This window comes from Strongylocentrotus purpuratus, unplaced genomic scaffold (assembly GCF_000002235.5).
Source record: "Strongylocentrotus purpuratus isolate Spur 01 unplaced genomic scaffold, Spur_5.0 spur5_scaffold_6, whole genome shotgun sequence".
Lineage (NCBI taxonomy): Eukaryota > Metazoa > Echinodermata > Echinoidea > Camarodonta > Strongylocentrotidae > Strongylocentrotus > Strongylocentrotus purpuratus.
In genome coordinates this window covers 29,829,400-29,853,619 of record NW_022145612.1, presented here as the reverse complement: position 1 = coordinate 29,853,619, position 24,220 = coordinate 29,829,400, and the positions used below count along the sequence as shown (strand labels likewise).

General features: G+C 34.6%; 2 protein-coding genes across 5 annotated transcripts in view; both read right to left on the bottom strand.

The window, feature by feature from the left end:
* LOC100893626 overlaps positions 1–2,311 on the bottom strand; it is a 28,424-nt gene extending 26,113 nt beyond the window's left edge. For all 4 annotated transcript variants that reach the window (XM_003726508.3, XM_030972423.1, XM_030972424.1 and 1 more), the window contains exon 1: positions 2,012–2,311. In XM_003726508.3, coding sequence (XP_003726556.2) covers positions 2,012–2,128 — 117 coding nt within the window. In that variant the 5' untranslated portion in view covers positions 2,129–2,311. The remainder of the gene's footprint in view (positions 1–2,011) is intronic.
* Positions 2,312–6,938: 4,627 nt separating this feature from the next.
* LOC115919520 lies at positions 6,939–22,359 on the bottom strand. Its single transcript, XM_030973574.1, has 11 exons — positions 22,031–22,359; positions 19,048–19,090; positions 16,529–16,735; positions 16,006–16,121; positions 14,347–14,485; positions 13,727–13,857; positions 12,815–12,904; positions 10,721–10,778; positions 10,210–10,476; positions 9,376–9,507; positions 6,939–8,902 (listed from the first exon to the last, which is right to left on the bottom strand). The coding sequence occupies exons 1-11, from the start codon at positions 22,184–22,186 to the stop codon at positions 8,484–8,486; spliced, it is 1,758 nt and encodes a 585-aa protein (XP_030829434.1). The 5' UTR covers positions 22,187–22,359; the 3' UTR covers positions 6,939–8,483.
* Between the last annotated feature and the right edge of the window lie 1,861 nt (positions 22,360–24,220).

Genomic DNA, 24,220 nt, shown 5'->3' with positions numbered 1-24,220 from the left:
TCACTATTTATCAATCGCTTTATACACTTTTATTTTTTATATAAAAATTTGATTTCGCCATGCCTTTGCCCAGGTTTTATGATTTGTATCATATTGCGTGCATGACATTTCAAAATGACACTCAAAATCTTTTATGAACTTTGAAGAATTGATACTTTTTTCTAAATATTGTATATTCATAATCATTGATTTTATATAAATAGTTAATAAAAATTCAATTTTTCAGGATTTAACTGAAAATAATTACTCCATATTAGTGCATCCACATAAAAACATATTACTATCAATACAACTGGGATGCTGGTGTGAGGAAATAAAATTATTAGGGGGGAAATGGGACATTTATATTATCAATTTAAAGAAAATAATGAGTAGATGGTGAGGCAATGACGTCACAGACTCATGAGTGAGTTGCCAATTTGTCTTGTGATTTTCAAGTGTTTCATGTCAATAAAAATGTTCTTATTAGTTATCCGATTTTGCTCAAAATGATTGGTTTGTCTGATTTTTCTGCTACTATTGAAAGTAAGTTGTTTTTGGAGTGTACTTGCCCTCTAAAGGAAATCCAATCATAATATAACATAATAACTTTACTAAAAGAAAGCAGAACTTAAAAACAAAGAAGCGGACTGATTTAAGTTTGAACGAAATCAGGATAAAAATAAGAAAGTTATGAATCTTTGAAAGGTGTATTCGCTATACGTATAGTACAAAAAATCTGTAACATGAGTATGAGAACCTATAATAATACACTATAATATGCTATAATATCCACACTATAATTGAGTAGTGCCCGAAGCTTTAGAAGAAGGCGCTTAGGAGAAAACAGAAATTAATGATATTTTGTAAACGAGAAACGGTTGAGTTTTCCGTGACTGCGTCACTATCCACTCGCATTTAGATAAAGTGATCCCATACTACAAACACTCATAACTCTCTCATTATTAGTCCGATTTATTTCAAACTTTCCCCTTTCTATTTCTTTAATCTCTCATACAAAGGTAATTATTACAAAGATTTGATTGCCCTTTGAGGATAAAACACTTTGGATCAAATCAGAATGGGAGTGATCTGTGATCCTTTGAAATAAAAAGGTTCCCTTAACAATTAAACATCTTCCAGGTTAACAATTATATCGAACATCGTGAAAATCTAGTGGAGTGTAATAGGTCATCTTCATCACTAATGTCATACTTATGTCAATGTCATACAGTATATGTTTTATTTATCATCAAGCGCTTTATGACAAGACAAACTCTACCCTCCCTCATCCCAAAACAAATCTGAAATTGTGAGGAAAATTTGATGTTTTGAAAAATGAATGATTCAAAATGTGTCGCAATCCTTATGTTGACATGGAATAATGTGATTAAAATTTCCCCTTTCTATTGTTCATCGAACACACGACAGTTTACAACTTATTGTCCTTCATAATTTTATATACCACGGCTTTCCCCCTTTTTTGATTATGGTCTCTTCTTTTCTATGGGCTTCTTTCACCGCCTGGTACAGTGCAAGGAATGCTCAGCTATTTAGTGATAAGAATCGCTATTGTGGCTCACAAGTTTGATCTTTTATTAAAAAGAATGGCATGATCTTCATAAAAACAGGATCCGATAAGCCTCATTGCCCATCAATCATATATGTAATAGCTTGTATGGGTTTCGATGCGAATGCATGGTATGTTTGCGATTTGCACTTTATTACCCAGATCACTCGTGCATTGTGTTCTTTCTAAATGTTGTCATTTCGTAATACTAAAATGCATAGCATCTCGGTTAGTAATGTAACAGAACTATATTCCACCCTGCATAATCATAAGCAAAAATATATGAGTAAAATGCTATTAGTAATTAGTTCAATAATTTCATGTTTGAAAGGGAATCTTTATTCAGAGAGTAACCCAAGTCACGTTGAAATAAAAATTAGATAAAGTATCAAAGCGAATAAGTCGATGGCTGCTACCATGGAAAGCGGAAGCGTAATGATAAAAAGAAATGAAATTACTTACCCCTCTTGCGCTCCAAGAATAACTGTTTAAACAAGTATTATCTTGTTCGGTTACAAGGGCACAACTTCTCCCAACATGAAGAGATAGAACCAACACGATTGCGACGGTGGTTAACATCTTCCCGTCATGCGATTCGAAAGTGAGTATCTCGAACGATGATTTATGAATAACGAAGACAATCAGCAGAGAAGACAGCAATACCACAGCTCATTACAGGCAGCTATTTCCATGCTCAAAATCTCTCGGAGAAAAAACATCGACTTGTTTCTTCGACTTTTAGCACTGATATGAAGGTAACAATGGTTTTTTTTCCCTTTCGAGGTTTCCCTTTGTTAATGTGCGCTAACTCCCCCAGCTTTCGAGCTGCGTGCATCCAACCATAAACTTCAGCGTGAGGGCGATAATCATGAGCCACATTCGCTTTTCTGTTGGTTCTTGTTTGATCCAGCTTTTTATTGGAGAGAGGAGTGTGGCTGTTGTCAAAGATATTAAATGTGTGCCTGGTATACCCAACGACCAGATGCAAAAGATTTGATTTTTAATACTAGTCTAGCAACCATTGTTTCCAAACGATGCTCACAGAGTTTCAAGATCAGGCCCCCCCCCTCCTCCAAAGGGAAGGGAAATGGGGTGACATAACGACAGGTGCAGATCACTCTCCAGGTGCCAGGACTTACTGCCTGAAATGTTACGAATTATAGGATTTCAGTTAACTATATTCATGTAATTACTGAAACATTAAGGAAACCTTGTTTCTCAAAAATGGAAAGGTTCATTATTTTCGGAGGTTCGTGTCACACATTTTCAAATACCAGTAGGTTTTAAAATTAACAAGATTGGTATTCCTATCTATTACAAAAAGTTTTTAAAACAGAATGTAACTTGTTTAAATATCATGACGAAAATGAAAACGGATTTTTTACATTCTTTTAAGATGATAGTGCGTCTATATATTCAGAAATGAAAAATTTCGAAAATGTAATATGATTCATAATTCTGAAAAGCATAAAGAAAATAGAATCACTATTCCATTTCATTTAAGTTTTTTCATAATTATTATTATTTTTTATTTTTTTGGGGGAGGGTGTTTTCCAAATATTTTTATAAAAATGAAGATGTTTGCGTCCCCTAAAATTATCAATCCGGACGTCCCTGTGAAAATAAAAATTTGGCTAGCGTTGATTATTGACATTACAATGACTTCTCATTCTCAACATGTTATTGTATAATTACAATTTGTATATTATGGTATAGAGGGCGCTACATAAACTAATTTAAACTTTGTGAGATAATGAAAAACTGAGTATCAAGTATGAAAGAGCATTCAATTTTAATGACAAAACCTTAACAAAATGTCATGGATGGAATTTGTCAGGGGGACGATTACCTTCACTTGCCCTCTTGAAATAGTTTGCTTTTTATAATCAACTATTCACAATTATCATTACCTGTTTAATATATTTTTGTATAATTATGTTGTATTATTTTGTTCATCCAGAAGCAGGACCTCCGTGGCACTGAATGGGACTACTAAGACATACTTAATAAATGAATAAATGCATAAATGAATATATGGATAAATGTATACACCAATAAATAAATAAATAAATGAATAACGAACAAAAACAGTGTTAAAATGTCATTACGGAATACTTTTATGTCGAGACCGAGGGGTTCTATATTACAAATTACCGAGTCCTCATTCATATTCTACTGAAAGACAAAACAAAATTCTTATATTGTTTGCACTTGAACTGGAATAGCGCAGTATGGCAGTTAACCCCACCCTTCAAAAAAGGGAAGGCTGACGTCTCTTGCCCAGATATCAATCTTCCCGTTTAATATTTTGCGAGAGAACAGACTATCCCGCGGACAAATCATCCCTGACAAACTATAACACCTTGAACATCAGTTTTTCTGAGGGGTAGTTGTCACGAAGGATTTTTTTTTTTGTGGGGAAAACACAATCACAAAGATTTTAAAAAAATCATCTGAAGGGCATATTTACAAAAAATCTGAAAACCTCGAGCGTCTTTGTTTCTTCTTCTTTTGTTGTTATCAATCTCTATATCTCTCTCGTTCTCTTTCTCTCTCCCTCTATCACTCCCTCGTTCTATCTTTCTTTCTCTCTCTCCCACCTTCTCTCACTTCCACTCTCCCCTTTCCTTCACACGTCACTTCAACTGTCTTTTTTGATTATCTCCCTCATTCTACAGTTCTGTCACCTCTCTCCCTCCCCCCCTCTCTCTCTATCGCTCTCTCTCTCTCTCTCTCTCTCCATCCTCTTGCTCATGCTTTCTTGATTATTTAACACCAATTATATTTGTAAAGATAAAGTAAAATGTAATAGTATTTAACAAGACACGGTGTATTTTATGAAGTAGGCCCTATGTTAATATTTGTTTCTGTGCAGAGCCCTGTGAAAGACCGGTACTTTCTATATCTTTCATACGTATTTTCTATTTCAATTGCTCTTTATTTTACCTGAATTGTTATAATCTTATATTTTTGTAAGTGAACAGGATAACGAGGTTAAATAAATAAATAAACATCTAAATAAAAGAAATATGCCTTTTTTTTAAATGTGACGCGCAAGGCAAGGTGATTTAGGGCTATTTGCTAAAGGTGGTAACTGAGCAAGGGAGGGGGAGGGGGGGGGGGGGTTCAGCATATTGTCTTGTCATAAAGCATAAGGTGTACTTACTTGAGTGTAGGGTTAGTTTTCTACACAAGACATCAACAGATTACGTTCTATTGAGCGCGAACATCATATTATCCTGATATTTTGTAATATAAGTAAATTGTATATAGAGGTAATGAAATGTAATCAACATCTTTAGCATGTAAAATGAAATACGTTTAAAAAATAATATATTTTATTAATTTATTACTCATTTCTTTAACAACAATAACCAGGTTACCAATGCGGTATCTTTGGCAATAACATGTGGTCTACCACAGAGCCTTGTATATACAAATATGTACACTGTCAGCCACATCAGACAATTCGAACAAACAAAACCTGTAAGCCTGTTTGAGGAAGCTACCTTATACCATTCAAGCATGAAACTATTATTTCATACGCCAGGCTATAAAGGAAAATACACAGTTCAGATGCATTAAACATAAACAATATAAACTTTTAACTAAAAAGATATTAGTTAAATCCTTTATTGAATGCATCGCGATAGCTCAGTTGGTAGAGCAGTGGTCTCGTAATCTGGTGACCCGGGTTCGAAACCAAGTCGATGCGCTAGTGCTCTTTGGGTAAGGCGTTAATCCTCATTACCAGGTCCCCCGGAGAGTACCGAAACCCGTCGGCCATCTGGTTACTTACATGCATTTATGCTTTCTTAGCAGTCAGGTAAAATAACCACCGATAACATTTTAGTCAAATCAGTTTTACCATACATCCGACCTTCGATATAATTATTCAAATAGTGAAAACTAATATTTATATTGTGATTATATAATATTTCATCATCACCAAGGGCAGACTGAGATTAAAAGTATAATTATAATCTGTTTAGACACTGAACGTTAAAAAATCAGTGTGTTTACTTCATATATACAGAGTAAATTACTGGACGAGAAACAATGAAAGACATTAATTTACATATTCCGCACGTCGATTTATATACGATATTTCTAGAAGAGACAATTACTAGACGAGACAATGAAAGACATTAATTTACATATTCCGCATGTCGATTTATATACGATATTTCCAGAAGAGACAATTACTAGACGAGACATTGAAAGACTTTCATTTACATATTCCGCATGTCGATTTATACACGATATTTCCAGAAGAGACAACTACTAGACGAGACATTGAAAGACATTCATTTACATATTCCGCATGTCGATTTGTATACGATATTTCCAGAAGAGACAATTACTATACGAGACAATGAAAGACATTCATTTACATATTCCGCATGTCGATTTGTATACGATATTTCCAGAAGAGACAATTACTAGACGAGACAATGAAAAACATTCATTTACATATTCCGCACGTCGATTTATATACGATATTTCTAGAAGAGACAACTAGACGAGACAATGAAAGACATTCAATTACATATTCCGCACGTCGATTTATATACGATATTTCAAGAAGAGACAATTACTAGACGAGACAATGAAAGACATTCAATTACATATTCCGCACGTCGATTTATATACGATATTTCAAGAAGAGACAATTGCTAGACGAGACAATGAAAGACATTCATTTACATATTCCGCACGTCGATTTATATACGATATTACTAGACGAGACAATGAAAGACATTCATTTACATATTCCGCACGTCGATTTATATACGATATTCCAAGAAGAGACAATATTACTAGACGAGACAATGAAAGACATTCATTTACATATTCCGCACGTCGATTTATATACGATATTTCTAGAAGAGACAATTACTAGACGAGACAATGAAAGACATTCATTTACATATTCCGCACGTCGATTTATATACGATATTTCCAGATAGACGAGACATTGAAAGACTTTCATTTACATATTCCGCATGTCGATTTGTATACGATATTTCCAGAAGAGACAATTACTAGACGAGACATTGAAAGACATTCATTTACATATTCCGCATGTCGATTTGTATACGATATTTCCAGAAGAGACAATTACTAGACGAGACAATGAAAGACATTCATTTACATATTCCGCATGTCGATTTGTATACGATATTTCCAGAAGAGACAATTACTAGACGAGACAATGAAAAACATGCATTTACATATTCCGCACGTCGATTTATATACGATATTTCAAGAAGAGACAATTACTATACAAGACAATGAAAGACATGCATTTACATATTCCGCACGTCGATTTATATACGATATTTCTAGAAGAGACAACTAGACGAGACAATGAAAGACATTCAATTACATATTCCGCACGTCGATTTATATACGATATTTCAAGAAGAGACAATTGCTAGACGAGACAATGAAAGACATTCATTTACATATTCCGCATGTCGATTTATATACGATATTTCCAGAAGAGACAATTACTAGACGAGACATTGAAAGACTTTCATTTACATATTCCGCACGTCGATTTATATACGATATTTCTAGAAAAGACAATTGCTAGACGAGACAATGAAAGACATTCATTTACATATTCCGCATGTCGATTTATATACGATATTTCCAGAAGAGACAATTACTAAACGAGACATTGAAAGACTTTCATTTACATATTCAGCACGTCGATTTATATACGATATTTCCAGAAGAGACAATTACTAGACGAGACATTGAAAGACTTTCATTTACATATTCAGCACGTCGATTTATATACGATATTTCTAGAAGAGACAATGAAAGGCATTCATTTACATATTCCGCACGTCGATTTATATACGATACTTCTAGAAGAGACAATTACTAGACGAGACAATGAAAGACATTCGTTTACATTTTCCGCATATCGATGTATTATATACGATAGTTCTTGACGAGACGAGATAATGGAAGACATCAATTTGCATTTTCCGCACCTCGATGTATATAATATATACATTGTGTATAATATTTCACCATCACCAAAGGCAGACTGATATGAAAAATTGATTATTATCTGTTAACATGGAAAGTTAAAAAAAAACAAACGTATATTTAGTTCATATATGCAGAATAAGTTACTAGACTAGACAATGAAAGACATTAATTTACATATTCCGCACCCCGATGTATATACTAACCGCCTGTATGAATGTCGAATACGATATTCATGTTTTGTGCTATAAAAAAAAGAAGATAATTATGAATGGAGTTAGGAAATCATTGAATGTTGACAAGAGATATATTCCAATGACATGTGTTCATCATCAGTATAACTAACCTATTAATAGATATATTCCATTGTGTTCATCTTCCGTCTAACTAACCAATCAATAGATGCATTTCATTGACATTTTTCCAGCATCAGTCTAACTAACCAATCAACAGATATGTTTCATTGACAGTGTGTTCATCATCTGATTCAGTATAACTAACCTATCAGTAGATAACGTTTCATTGACATTGTTCTCAGCATCAGTCTCACTAAGCAATCAAGAGATATATTCCATTGACAGTGTGTTCTTCATCTGATTCAGTATAACTAACCTATCAGTAGATATGTTTCATTGACATTTTTCCAGCATCAGCCTAACAAACCAATCAAGAGATACATTCCATTGACATTTTTCCCAGCATCAGTCTAATTTACCAATCAATAGATACATTCCATCGACATTGTTTTCAGCATCAGTCTCACTAAGCAATCAAGATATATATTCCATTGACAGTGTGTTTCTCATCTGATTCAGTATAACTAACCTATCTATTATGTTCCTTCGACATTGTTTTCAACATCAGTCTAACTAACCAATCAAGAGATATATCCGTTGACATTGTGTTGATCTTCAGTCTAACTAACCAATCATTGAAGGATATATTCCATTGACAATGGCCCCTGATCATCATCAGGTTGGCCATCAGAGAAACCCTCTTCACTGTCCCGTCGATTAATGTCATCTCTACATAACAACGTAGAGTTCTCTCTTCCGGTATAGCGATACTGGTCGGAGTTTGTTTCCGTAACACTCATGTATCCTGAAGATGGATGATTTATGGTTGGTAGTGATTTGTAGCACTCCGACTCCAGGGACCTATGTTGTTTTACATGTCTGGTTATCTCTGGATGTTTCCGAGCCTGGCTACAGTAGACATTAGAGCTGTTGACAGATAACTGACTGTCTGTATAGTTTGTAATAAGACCTATTGGAACACCGTGCTCCTCACCCGATGAGATGGAACAAAACCCGTGTTTCGTATATGTAGCAACAGGCTCCTTTGTATCTATATGAGAAAGAGGGAGAGTCAGAGACGGAGACAGAGACGGGGACAGAGCAAGAGACAGACAGAGGGACAAAGAAAGAGGCAGAGAGACACACACACACAGAAAGAGAGGGAGAGAGAGAGAGAGAGAGAGAAAGAGAGAGGGAGGGAGGGGGGGGGAGAGAGAAAAGAACCACAATAATGTATAATCCTAATATTCTGCACTATTTAATTAAGATAAATATTCAACGTTCACGTAAAGAAGACCAATGCCAACACCCTACAATGTCTTCCTAACATCACAAAAGCTTAAATACTGGGCATATGCAGCGACATAGGTGGGCATCATGTGAACAAATTATTCTTCCAAAATAAAGATGTACATGAGATTTGATTTTCTTCATTTTCAAACTTGCTTTCTTATATCTGATCCTTTTTTTGGTAGATAGAATTGTCAATTTGACGTTACTTCAAAAGTGAAATGGCATTGTTACCTGATAGATTGGTTCCACGACGTCTCTTTGTATAGACGAAGTAGAGGCCTATCCCCAGAATGATTAAGAAGAAAGTTCCCGCTGCACAGGACGCTCCTATTACCAATGCCAAGGAAACTGATTTATCTGCAACTTAAATAAAAGCACATGCATACGCAATGATAATATAAACTAAATATCCATACAACATAATATACGAACAAGGGTAATATATAGGCAGCGTGCAAAAATATTAGAATAATCCAGCTGATTAATTACTAAAAATGGAATGGATTGGCGAACCATCGATAGTTAGTTAAACTCGAATCTACGTTATACTCGAACATATAATTGAGGCATTTGTATCATTGCGTTATCTCCATGCATCCTATTGTATCAATGCAGAAATATTATCATGACTTTATGCCTATCGGAAAGCAAGAGTAACTATCAATCTAATCGTGTTTGAATGATCCTCTCCAAAGAATTCTCTTCATATTTCATTTGCTTAACAGATAGAGGTGTAGTGGTGTAGTGGATACGCCGCCGGACTGTAGATCACCAAGGAGTAAGAATTATACCTCCTTGGAATCAATCACAAAGTCATGGTTTGCTTCGAGTCCCACCGCGGCATTAATCTACATTTGCCACACTCCACTCAGGTGAGGTAAATGGGTACCCAGTAGGAAGAAATTAATTGAATGCTAAAGCCGGGTTGATAATATGATTGCAGGGCCCTCAGGGAGAATGAGGCTACCTTGGGTAAACTAGCAAAAAGATCATTATTATTATAATTATTAAAACTGATTTTGTGCGATAAAAAGCTCGACCTGATACGTGGAGACATATACATACCTAATTTGACATGGACATAGAAGGTACATACAGCCACAGCCCCATACTGCCACGCATAGTAACTAACTGTTGTTTTCTGACCAACTACGAAGGTACTCTCCATTGGGGTGTGAGTACTGTTGCTACCGAACTGGCAGTTGCTTTGGAAGCTCGGCACAGGAACTGTCCAGTTGATGCCCTTCACCATATCTCCTTCAAAGAACCTGCCTAGCTGTACTTCGTGGATGACTTCATCACGTGGGCATTCCATAAATGAAGGCGGTGCCCCTAATAAAAAAAATATTACATCGGTTTTTACTTAATATGATATTCAGAAAATAAGAGAAACAAACGATTCCTCAAACTGTCATACTACTATTTTCAATACATTTGTTTACATATACAAAATATCTTAATTCAGGGTTCATGAACATTAAAATTTAAATATATCCTTTGAATGGAAGGAGACGCACAGGACTACAGAATACAATCTTCACGTGACTTTATAGAAATAAGCCTGTAGTATACTGACCTCTGATGCGGATTCCAGTCGTGTATGCGGTACAATATGGACAGTCCTTTGGCTCAATCTAATAAGATAAACGATATAGCAAATTTAGAATCCCAAGAGCTTCGAATATCACATGGATAGTTAATCACTTTTGACCATGATTGATTGAAAGCGTCGGCTGATTTGTTCACAAGTCTTAAATGGATGACACTAGACAAGCGGTTTGAGTTAAGTCGCGTTATGATGATATATAAATGCGTTCATAACTTAGCACCTTCTTACCTTCAGGTAGGCTCAATCAATCATAATGATGTACATGAGCATCATACAAGGCAAATAGACAGTGGATGTTTACGTGTGCCTAGATTTCACATTGATTGTTATAAGTGTAGCCCGATTGTTTCTTCCATATTTGAATGGAATGAGCTAGATAACTCGTTGAGAACGGCTTCCTCTGTAAATTCATTTAAGAGATTGTTTAAACAAAGTTGTAATGTGTGAATGGCTCAGCCGAACATATACTACGTGCATGTTCTGTAATATTAACATGACCTATTAACATAATTGCGACTTAATCAATATTTTTCTTTTGACATTACTGTTTACTAGGTTAATGATTATGTTTATTTTGCAAATGAGTATTTTTTTTTAATTGCTTGTATAAACGTTATAAACGATGTAAATATGTTCATGTTTATGCAGGGCCCCATGGGAGACCACTACTTGTAGGTGAATGGGCTACCCTGTCAAAAGATTAGAAATAAATAAATAAATAAATAAAAAGCGTACTTGAGTTCACTAGTGCAAGGAAACAGATAGGTCAACAGAATGTTTGGACGCTGAGATACAAGTGGCTTTTTGTGGCACGGGATAATTTCAAAGATGTTCCTCGGGGATTATGGTAAATCTGTTTGAGTTATTATTAATCTTTGAATGAAGAATCAATCAATGTCTATCTTTTACTCAGATCTGCACGATTTCTAAACTAGATCGTTTAGGTAAAAGTTTTGGTAAAGATGAAGAAGAAAAAAATGTGAGCTTTCTTACTCCTTTAAATCACAAAGATTAATTATCATAGTGGAAAATGTGTCCTGAACAGAACTGTTTTTCAAATGCCCTTATATTAGAATTATGACAAGAAATAGCTGAAAAGTTTATTTTGTTATGGGCTCATCTACTAATTCAACTGTGCAGCGCATATGATTTTCTGCATGATTGGGTCAATTTCCCTCCATTTTGATCATTCAAAAACCCCATTCTGTATTTCAAAATCAACCTGGCAATTGCTTCCAGGTGATGTAATCGCATGTCTGGTAATCGACTTTATCTTGATCTTTTCTAAACGACATAATGGTTATGGTATCTGACATGTAAAGCACTCTAATAGACCATTTTCGTAATTTAACCAAATATAATTCTTTGTTTGGTGAAGTGCCTCAATACGAATCATTTAATTGAGGCCTACCTGTTACGAATAATAATATTTCATAGTCAGAATGCAAGCTGGATATATTAGTTGTTGCCAAGTATATAGCACAGACCTTACAACATTTAATATATGCATTTTGCATTCTGACTGTTGAAATACAATCATTCGTTACAGGTGACTGAATATTTGTATTGAGGCACTTCACCAAGACGTTATGCTTTAAATGTGGATATATTATGAAAATGGTTTATTGACAACAGTGGTTATGATGATTTTTGCCATACATTATAATAGAGATTGAAGCAGTGCGGTCTTAAACAATAAGATAATACACTTGCAAACGGGCTATATACTCCAATCAAACCAATGAGAGTGACAAAAGACCAAACAAAATGTCAAAATTTGTACCTCCAATGGCCTAGATTTTTCCGCTTATTATGTCGGTGTATGTCATATTTATGAATTAAAAAAAAAAACAGTAATCAGGACCAAGCCATCTACAATTTGTTACTGTAAACTTTTATCGAAAGCAATAGAGAAAATCAAGGGAAAACGCACAGTACCTGACTCTCAATGGAAGGCGAATACATTCCTCCTAATATAGTCATTAGGAAAACTGATTTTTGAATGAAATAACTCAGACAGCGATTGTAAAATGATTGTATATCAAGGGTAAAACAACTTACAAAGAGATAATGTTCTTCTGATGTAGGTTGTAGACATTCAAAGGTCACGTTGGTGCCCCACTTTCCATCGATCTCGTAAAGTTGTGTAGTCTGTTGATTGAACAAGAAACGTATTACTTCATAAACATTTTATTTGAAGCGAAGAGGACTTATTAAAATGACATGGACAATGGATTGCCTCTTATTCCGTATTACTTTCATAAACATGTTATTTGAAGTGAAGAGGACTTATTAAAATGACATGGACAATGGATTGCCTCTTATTCCGTATTACTTTCATAAACATGTTATTTGGTATGAAGATGACTTATTAAAATGACATGGACAATGGATTGCCTCTAATTCCGAGAATAGAAAATGGGTTTATAGATTCCTAGAACTCAGAGTTCAAGGATTACGGATAGGTAATTTTTAGCAATTTCAGCCAATATCATGACTGATATCCCTGATATATCTGATTATATGAAGAATATACAGATACAAATCATGTACAATAAACCAACTTTATTAAGTATTTAAGCAGATAGAGGATAACGCTAGCTGGGTAGCATTTTATTTATTTATTTATTTTTTATTTGAGAAAAAGAAGAAGCCTTCTCTCTACATGCTTGAACCAACAATGCTAACAAATACCGCAAACAGAACAGCAACACGATATTAGCGCAGAATTAGGAACATGAAACAGAATTATGCAGGTTTATTTTGATGGGTTATTAGTGACTCAGGGTTCAAGTCCAAAATTTCAGTTCTAATTTTACCAAAAAAAAAATCATACAGAAACTCGAATTTCTCCCAGAAATAACTCTCATCTGTGTTTTACATTGGTTACTGAATTACTGGTTTGTTCTATGTATTTGCGTTTACTTTGTATAATGATGTAAATCATTGACGTCGATCTTTGACAATACCTACGTTTAAAATGATTTCCTTCGTTTCCAGACCTAGAGTAACATCAAAGCGTTTGAAGTTGTACATTATATCTTCAAAGAGAGTTATGTTCGCAGCAAACGGTGTGTCGTGGACGACTAGATCTGGCTTCCAACCTGTGTAATATCATAACGTAAACCAGAATTATAATGTGGGATTGATTTCGGTACCAATGAACATGCCCTATAAAGAAAACAAATGTCACTTCTCTGGAAAGGATTAGATAGACCGTGTTATGTACTCTTACTTAAGAGGTACACAGATGAATACTCAAGACAGATAATAGCACACGTTTGATACTCGGGTGGTGTAAGATTCCAAAGTAAGTTTATTGCGCAAGGCGCATGTGCAGCTTTACAATATTGTGGCTGATCGTATGACGTCATCAATATATAACAGACCGGCAAATCAAAACAAAATCGAAGTTTGTAAGCATGGTAAACGGTGAAACCTACAATTTTACTTAATTAGTCATCGAAATAAACTATTTGTAAAAGTAAATAGGTTGAGTAGCCGACAAACCTTCGATATATACTTATTACAACAAAAGCAAAAGAATGAACATAGAAGACGCATTGAAAAGTCGATGTGAATAATTTACTTACATGATTTTAAATATCGAGGAATGCGTATTTTTTCAGTTATGACATTATTCCTTTCCTTATCAGAAGGTATTGCCAAGACAGTTACAGTGTAAGAAACCCCTGGTGTCAAGCCAATAAAACCATCGTAGAAGAAAGGATGCTGGAAAAAAAATAACAGAAGAATCAGTACACAAACCATTTCAGCTGTATTTGTCACAAAAAAAAAAATTGTACGTACTATTTACACATTTGTTTAGTCTTATAATAATATACTATAAAATACTACCAGAAAGGGAAAAAATGAAAAGAAAAGTAATTTAGATACTAATTGTAATCTGTTAGATATCAATCCATTCAAAAAATCTGAAAATGTTATATGAATTAATGAAGTATAAATTGTGTTCGTTGCGACATGGACGTTTTCATGTAATATTATTAAATCAACCAAAGATGAATATCACTCACTTGGAAAGGAACGCTTAAAAAACTTCCTTTAGTGTTAACATGAAATAGTAATTTCATCAAATATTGATATAGTATTATTTTTTATTTTCTTAATCTTTTTCCCCGTCCAGAGGGTTCCTTTATTAAATTATATCATTCACATTATGTATACAATAATATATATATATATATATATATATATATATATATATATGCATAATTTCAAAACAATAATCTTGGTCATTCAAAATATGATAAGAACATACATTTATAGATATCAGTTACAAATTGCAGTAATTTTTACAATATCACAGATTTACTCGGCAAACTAATTTAGAAGAAACAAACAATCAGTAACACTTTGTAAAAGGTAACCACTTTTTCATAAACTACTCTTTCTTTTAGAATTGTTTTACATATATACTTTTCCATATCAAAATAACACTTCAGAAGCGGATCTAGAGGGGGGGTTGGGGTGGTTGCAACCCCCCCCCAAAAAAAATCCGGGGACCATTTTTTTAAATCTTATCTTTTTTTTTAAACTTGTAATTTTATTTTATTCTATTTCTATGTATTTATTTCATTTATTATTATTATTATTATTATTATTATTATTATTATTATTATTATTATTATTATTATTATTATTATTATTTCTTTTTGGGGGGAGGGGGGGGGGGGGTTGGGCGAACAAATGTCACAGAGTCCCTTGCCCCCCCCCCCCATCAGCTTTTTTGAGGACACGGGCCACCGCCGAAGTGAAAAAAAAAGAAAGAAAAAAGAACGCACGCTGGAGAGAAACCCTTTCAAGTGCAAATATTGTGAGAAGATTTTCAACTCATCTGGTAACTTAACCAAACACATGATAACTCTGGATATAACTGTGTATTTAACTGTTACTTGATTTAAAAAGACGTTATCATGCACTGCTTTTTATGGTCTCCATTGTGTTAATAGATGCCAGGAAAACATCACTTACGGGGTTCAAATAAACACCCCAAAAAAAATCGGCTCGCCGCTTCGCGGCTCGTAGACGATGCTCCGCATCGTCATTATTTTGGTCAACCCCCCCTTAGCAAAAAGCTAGATCCGCCCCTGCACTTTGTCGTTGATATTATGTGTTCAAAAGCTGGCAAACACTGTAAAATGCATTTGGCTGCACAAATTTCTTTCCATACTACAATCATAGTCCGTTTCACGGGATCACTCTTTGAATCAGACTTAAGCTATACTCACATGATCAGCTGCTTCTTTGCTAAGTGTATTTACACCAAAGTCAAACTGAATACATCGTTGCGAAAAATCAGTACCGCTCCGGAGAGATATAGAAATGGTTTCTAAATCCTCAGAACCTATATTGATCAGAGAAAAAACAATTTCTAAGTGTTATAGAACAGATCTTCTTGAAAGGAAAGGCGGCACGTTACGTTGGAGCTACATTATAACATGTGTGTTTTGTTGTGTCTTTCGGTTATTATTAAATGACATGTCTTATTTTGGACACTGTTTCGAACTTGAAAGGTCAGTATCCCGGGTCGGTATAAATGTATTATATAGGAGCAAAAAAAGAAAAGAAAATCCCCAACTTTTTTCCCTTCATGTTTCTTTATGGGAGGGCGGCCGTTCTGCCATAAGGTATATAGTCAAGGCCCCATCGATGGCAAATTTTTATATTCAATTGACAACTCCAAGATGCGGACTTTTAGAGATTAAAAAACATTACAAATTAACTTCTCAAATTTCGTCAGACTATACTCACTCCACTCCTCTACTTGAAAGGTGATATTAAGTCCCAAATAAACCGTCGCGCTGTCATCGTTACATCGGGTATGGCATGACGATGCAGCCAGAGGTTCAGCATAATGAATGGTTGGTGAGCAGGTTGTGTAGTACCAATCAGATCTCAGGTTTGTCACTGTCCCAGGTATATCCGTAACGTTTTTGATGTTCCCATTGGGACACGTATCTACGGATATATACAATAATTTGATTGAACTTCGGTTTCAAATACAGTCAAACCTGCTTTAATAGGACATTTTCGCAATGTAACCAAATTTAATGCATAAGTCTTTGTGAAGTGCCTCAATACAAGTTATTTCGTTCACCTGATAAGAATAATAGTATTTCAATAGTCAGAATGCAAACTGCATATATTAAGTGTTGCTAGGTAGGTCAAGCCATAATATTTGTCCAACCTGGCAACAACTAATGTATGCAGTTCGGATTCTGTCTATTGAAATACTATTATTATTTTCAGGTGAATGAAATAATATGTATTAAGGCACTTCACAAAGACTTATGCATTAAATTTGGTTACACTACGAAAATGGCCTATTAGTGACCACCTGTCTATAAAGACTACATTCCCCCTTGAATATGGTTTCTCATTGAAATATGTACTAAAGGAACCTGTACATAAAGACCACCTTTCTATAAAGACCAAATTTCAAGTCTCCCCTGGACGGTCTTTATATACAGGTTTCACTGTATATGATTCTAAGTGGCGAGAGTTTTCAAGTTTCAAATCGCAAGTTTCTTTGATTCCACATCACCGAGAACAGGAAACACCAAGAGAATCAAAATGCAATATATTCATCCAATTTAACATCTGTATCAGTTTCCCCCCAAATGACCAAAGAACTTATCTAAGATCCTATGTTTAGTGATATAAGTTCTGTTGTCATAATTTACTTTATTAGACACGAAATTTGTCCTCTTAAACGTGCCTTTTTCGTCATCTAATCGTATAAACCAGTTTCCGAGAAATCAATAATTTCTCCTTCCTTACATCATCCTTCCTCTATGACAGATTTTGTTTGTTTATTTCCGAAAATCATCATAAAAAACAATAACACGGTATATAACAAAATCAAAAACTTATATAACAGTAATAGAATGATAAAACGGTTGGATAGTTAATGGCGCTGTTCTTCCATGGAGTCCAATGTTCTTCCATGAAGATAAGAAGTCAGTGGTTTGCCCAGTAATAATTGATGACGGCACCAAAACCATTATAATGAATTTATATAGCGCATTTTTCATATACAAAGATATGTTCAAATGCGCTATTATTTTCACATTATAGGCGGTGTCAGACAGAGCCCAATTATCTAGATAATTCGTAACCTGTCTGTCACTTGTCTGTTACCTACGTAAGTGAATTGTCTAGATTACTATTATCTAGATAATTCGGGAAATTGAATCGGTAAATTGTGTCTGACACCGCCTATTATGGGTTAGTATAAATTCATGTGTGCATTTTTAACAAACTCTTCTTTTGTAATAAAACAATTCTTTCTATCGCGGATCATGAGGCGAGCAGCAATCTATTTGAAAGCAACATGCAAAACTTGACTATAGTGAAGGCATAGACGATTAAAATAATACTCTTTTGTCAAGTGAAATGTTTTGATAACAATATTTTGTGTGCTTATAAACAAACAAAAACACTTGAAGTTTGAAGTTAGAAAATCATTTGTTCCACATTTACATAAAAAAAATAAAATAAAAAAATACAAGCGTATAAGCGTAAATTACACCAATTTCTTTTTAAAGATTTCAAATCATTAATTATAATATACGGAAAATAGGTACGAAGTTTCGAAATATATAGATTTATTTATTTATTCAGTTTTATTTAAAAACAGGGTAGTCTTTTCAGTGCCAGAGGCCTGCTTTACAAAAGAGCCCTGTACATACAAAGATTTACAAAAAAATATAATACATTGTAAAAAACAAAGTCATTATATAAACAAGATACCATAAGAGAGCTAAAACAACTTAAAAACTAGATCAAAATTAACATAAGGCCTGAACTATTAAACATTAAGATATTATTGATACAATACAAAATACAAATACAAATAAAAACCTACACATGCCATAAATAAATAACAGACATAAAATCAAAAGGGTAAAAGGTAAGAAATAAAACTACTACAGACTACACAACTACAAACAAAAAAAACAAACAAAACTAACTGTAATAATATAAAGATATGACAGGCAAGGTAAAACAATGTAAAATATGGGGAGCCTAAATAAAAAGCACAGCTTGTATGTGAATAGGCTCCCGTATTGAGTAACACAATATAGTAGGTCTGATTTTAAAAGGTATCATAGGAGGCGAAAACGGAGTAGTATATTATGAGATTCTAGAGACGTACAAGGAGAGTGAATTTGAGAACAAAAGAAAAATAGAATAAAGAGTAAAGACAAGAATATAATAATGAAAAGTAGGAGAAGGTGAAGAAGGGAAGGAGAAGAGAAGATTCTTACCCATTAAAAGAACCTCGGGAGACCCACGTATTTCACACGTCACCTGAAAAAATGAATAGAGCGAAAGGACATATTTTCATAGGTCCATATTCAAACTTCATTATTAGACTGGAAATATTAGTCACTAATGATGCTGCGATGAAAAGCCGACAGATGTTACATAATATGACGTTAGCAATTGATCAATTAAAATGTAAAAAACATCAAACAATTTATGTCCATTTTTTGATGAACAAAATGAAAAGCATAACAATCAAGGGTGGGGGAGGATAAAGGGGCAAAAAGTGAGATGGCGAATTTGTGCACAAATGATACAACACAATCATAAAACAAAAAGAATATCTGAGTACATAGATAGTTACATGAAATTAATTATTCCAATAACTTTGATGAAAGGCTGAATGTGAAAATGAAGTATGTTTATCACAGCAAACGCATTAACATTTTTATGTGGATAAATACAGTTTATAGCGTGTGCTAAAATAGTCACATATTCGAATATTTTGAATATTTCAAAAACTTTGTATGAAAATCATAAATTCATTTAAATTAGGACCATATTGATTAAATGAATTGAGATTGGCCCAGTTTTGTTTGCAATCCAAAAAAGTCTCCTCATTTTGACTTTACATAATATATTTATTTACCATACTCAGTGGCGTAAGCAGAATATTTTCAAGGAAGGTGTATGAAAATATGGAAATCGCGATTTCGCTCATTAGGGGGGGGGGGGGGGGGGACCCCAAAACACCCCCCCCCCCCCCCCTGCGTACGCACCTGACCATACTAACTAACTTCACACTATTTCATACGTCATGATTATTATATTATCAGCATGAAATCTTTTCATGAACTCCTTTTAAACAAACAAATATGAATGATAAAATTCTGCTGGGTAAAAGTCCAACTATCCAACAAAAGATGTTAGCGTTCAACACATTCGGTGTGTTTTATAACTGTATCGTGTGTCTTCAAGCATGCGCACGCATTGTGATGGCTTGTTCCCAGTCGACACAGGGTAAATAAATGGGGATTCCCCTAAATCCTGTATAGTCTCGCCATACAGACTTAATTTAATTATCCCGAGACAGTGGAAACTTTCAATTCATTACTAGGTAAAAAGCAAAAGCTGGTCCCAATAAGCATTCTGAAAAAAAAAAAATCTAAATATTACCTAGTTACGGTATCAATGCATTCATCATTCATCACCCTCTTGAAATGAAAAACGCCTGATTCTTGAGACTAACCATGTTGACGTAAAAGGTTGCATGTAATGTATTCTTTGATCAGTTCCTCAAATATACTCCCAATGATGACGATACTCTACCCCCGTCTAACCCATTCATAGTAACAATAGGGAGCTGCACAGTTCTACCCGGCTGTCATTATAACGTAATCTGAAGTTAAAGCTAGTTAACACGTATTTAAGGAATCCATGTAACATATTATGCTCATTTCCTTCAAATGCATGCCATTTAATATTCATGTTTACAATACACACTTCTGTTGGAATTTGATTTATATAGCAACCAATGTTGCATGATAGCGGCACAATGCAAACGTTAGTGTACCATTTTTGTGCTTGTGTTGTTTTGCTTGTCTTGTCATGTATTGTCTTGTTTTGTATCGTCTCCATCCTTTCTTTTTCCTTGCATTTTCTAATTTATGATCATGATATTTTATGATAAGAACCTAAATCATAAGCTATGCTTTCTTAGGTTTCCTCCGCAAAACAGCAAGCAATTATCTCCTTAGTCTCAATTGTGTACCTTTACTGCATGACACGTACAGTTGTTCCATATTATGTATATTTCTCGGTTGTTAATATTTTAATTGGAATTACTTTGTAGTACGAAATGCTTTCTAAATTTTGTTTGGTGTTACTGTGGAAATGAAATAGTTGCAAAATTAATCCGAGTTAAAGAAAGGGATTTAAAAGAGAGTTGCGTTAACCAGTGAAAATAAACATAGGCAAATTATTATTAAATGGTTTCTTCATCAAACATGATTCTGAGGTAAAATAAGTTTGTGTACATTGTTTCGAAGACTAAAGTTAAACCAATTCAAATAATTTCATACCCTTAACTCAATCAAAACATGATCAAGATGCTTACATACAATTGATATCAATTCACTTCAATTCAATTAAAGACCTTATTCCAGACTCAGCTGCAAGAGTAGAGGTCCATATAACACATTTGTTACCCTGTGCATAAATTTCACGACACTGTCTATAAATATCTCTCTCATCACACACGTCCTCAGTAATTTAGCCTCTTTAAAAGTTTAGCACCACAGAAATACAAATCTGGAAATACCAACTTACAATGTTCTTTACAACTCATAATCATCATAACGTGACTCTTTTTCGCATTATATTTAACATCATTGTATATACCAAACTGAGAACAAACATGTAGCAAGCTCTGTGAACCTGCAGTTAAAAATAACAAGATTATCAGCATTACCAACTAAACAGCCAGTACCACAGGCTAAATATCAAATGACACTTACTATATAATATAGAAAATGAAACTTATTTGTAATTAAACAATATCAAATGTTGATAAGCGATCAAAGCATTTTAGGATACAAAAATACAAGCATAATATTATCATAAACTAGGTCGAATTTTAAAGGAATACAGAAATCCACTGAAAAGCAGAGATTGTATTTGTGTGGATTACTATAAATTAAAAAAAAGAAGAAGGAAAGAAATGACTTTTGTGTGGCATGATGGTATCGAGATTGGTGTTCAACCTTTAAAAAAATCAATCTAGTGTATACAGGCTAAGCTTGTTAATCTTTTGTATATAAGTTTATTGCTCCTTAGCACCTGCTTAGACTTGACAGATTTTCAAATGAATGATTAATATTCATGTAATCAACTACTGGTCATAGGTCCTGACAGCTTTTTGGGGAACAAAGGTTGAACAAAAATGAAAATGTAACGAATCATTTAATGCAAATAGATAAACAATACCTGGTTGTCATTGTAGGAAAACGAACAGTCTGATATAGGTGCTTGATCAAGGCAGCATGAAGATGCTAGACCGGGTCCAGAGATCAACATCAAGCACATGAAGGCGGAAATCGTTAAACTCCCCGCCAGTAGTTCTGCCGTAATCACACTGTACATCTTCGTTAATTAAGCGTTTTAATCCAAATGGTTTGTATGGTCGAATATGAGAGCGAGTGATCTTTAGATAGCTTGCAAACCTATGGATCTCATGGTAAATTCATAAAGAAATGACACACAACATCAGGTGCAGTCAACCCAATCGCCCAAACTATCATAGCGCTAATTTTGGGTTTCACCGGCATGACAATTTTCAACGTTCACTATTGTGGCGTGGCGTCTGGGTTCATGGTGTTCGAGGTGGTGGAAGTGGGGGGGGGGGGGGGGGGGGGGGGGGTGGCGAACTTATGTCAATCACTGTCTCATGCAGCAAGACCCAGTATTTGATGAGAGGAGGGGAAGGGGCGACGCAAGGAGGGGTTGGGCGTATTTGAAGCTTTGACATTTCATTAAATTATTAGAGAAAGGAGACGATTCGTTGTACCGTTCACGACTCTTAATCCTTGTCTAAATTCGGTTTCTTTTGACATTTCATTTAATTATTAGAGAAAGAAAACGATTTGTTGTACCGTTTTCGACTCTTAATCCTTGTCTAAATTAAGTTTCTTTTGACGTTTCATTAAATTATTAGAGAAAGAAGACGATTCGTTGTACCGTTCTCGACTCTTAATCCTTGTTTGAATCAAGTTCTCCTTCCTCCACGCCTAGCGCGGAAGCTCTCACGTTTCATTAAATTATTAAAGAAAGAAGACGACTCGTTGTACCATTCTCGACTCTAAATCCTTGTCTGAATTCAGTTCCCCCCCCCCCCTCCCGCGCGAAGCTTTGACGTTTCATAAATGATTAGAGAAAGAAGACAATTCGTTGTACCGTTCTCGACTCTTAATCCTTTTTCTTCCTACGTTCTCATCCTCTCTTCTTTTTTTTTTTTTTGGCCGGCGTTTTTTTTTTTCTTGGGGGGGGGGGGGGGGGCAACCGCCCCCACCGCCCCCTGGCTACGAAACTTATACAGTATACTTCAATTTTGAACACATCAATCCCTAGCCCATGCTCTCTCGTCATTTCTTATCATTCTGCAAGAACCGGGAGTGTTTCACAAAAGATCGACTTAAAGGAAACCACACCCCAAGAAATAACTTAACATATTCTAAGAGACTTATTATATTCTTGCCCATTAATCTACAAGATTCCCCACCAAAGTGTATGAGAGAGGCATAGAGCAAGAATGATGTACAATTTCTCAAAACTACATGGGTATCGCCATTTTCCTGATAACGTGACGTACTATTGTGAAGTCGTTTATCAAGTAAAAGTATTGAAATTATGGATGCTTCCTTCCCACGTGTGTGTTGAAAAAGCATTTCATACATCTGCTATTATCCGTTGTACATACTACAATTGCCAGATCCGAGTAAATAAGTTAGCGCTCTTCTGGGGTGGAGTTTTCTCATAAATGAAATGGATTCCCCTGTTATATGTTTTTTCAACAAATGTAATCTTCTTAGCTTTAATTTTTCCTCAGTGAAAAGCAAAGGTTTTGTTATTGATTTCAAAAGTCTTTTCAACTGAAGATTGATGCATGATACATGTACAACTTCAACTGCTACATCACATTTTCGAGAAAATGGCTGCGCACATGTCATGCGAAAAGGCATCACAAAATTCAAAACATGCCAAGAATATCTTCATTTATATATCTCTTGTACGTTATAAGGAATATGGTACATCAAAAGGCAGGAATACATCTCATTCTTTTGTCAGAATACCTACACTTGCTCTTTGGATGATGTTTCCTTTAAGATTAACTTGAACTTTGGCACACCGTTCATGCCACTAGTTGCTCTCACCGTTCCTGGCAATGGTCTCTCAATGGACATACAAATCGTGATCACAATTCTACAGAATTGATATTTTTTTATTAGTTCTTGAAGGAAAAAATCTAAATATCATAATTTTTAAGGTTTTTCCTCTAATTTTAGATCTTTTTTTCAGAATTTTTAAGGGCATAAATCGCCTAACATAGTTTAAGTCCAAGTCTTGAATATGTAAGTACCTTTTTTTTCTTTAACAATAAATTATACAAAATGTAAATTC

Bases quoted from the DNA above. Each gene is read 5' to 3' on its own strand.
- LOC115919520 (XM_030973574.1), bottom strand. From the start codon at position 22,186: ATGTACAGTGTGATTACGGCAGAACTACTGGCGGGGAGTTTAACGATT. The intron at 13,858-14,346 runs GTAAGTAAATTA...GATATTACACAG, and splicing joins TCCTCGATATTTAAAATCAT to GTTGGAAGCCAGATCTAGTC. The intron at 9,508-10,209 runs GTATGTATATGT...CTTTTATTTAAG, and splicing joins CTATGTCCATGTCAAATTAG to TTGCAGATAAATCAGTTTCC.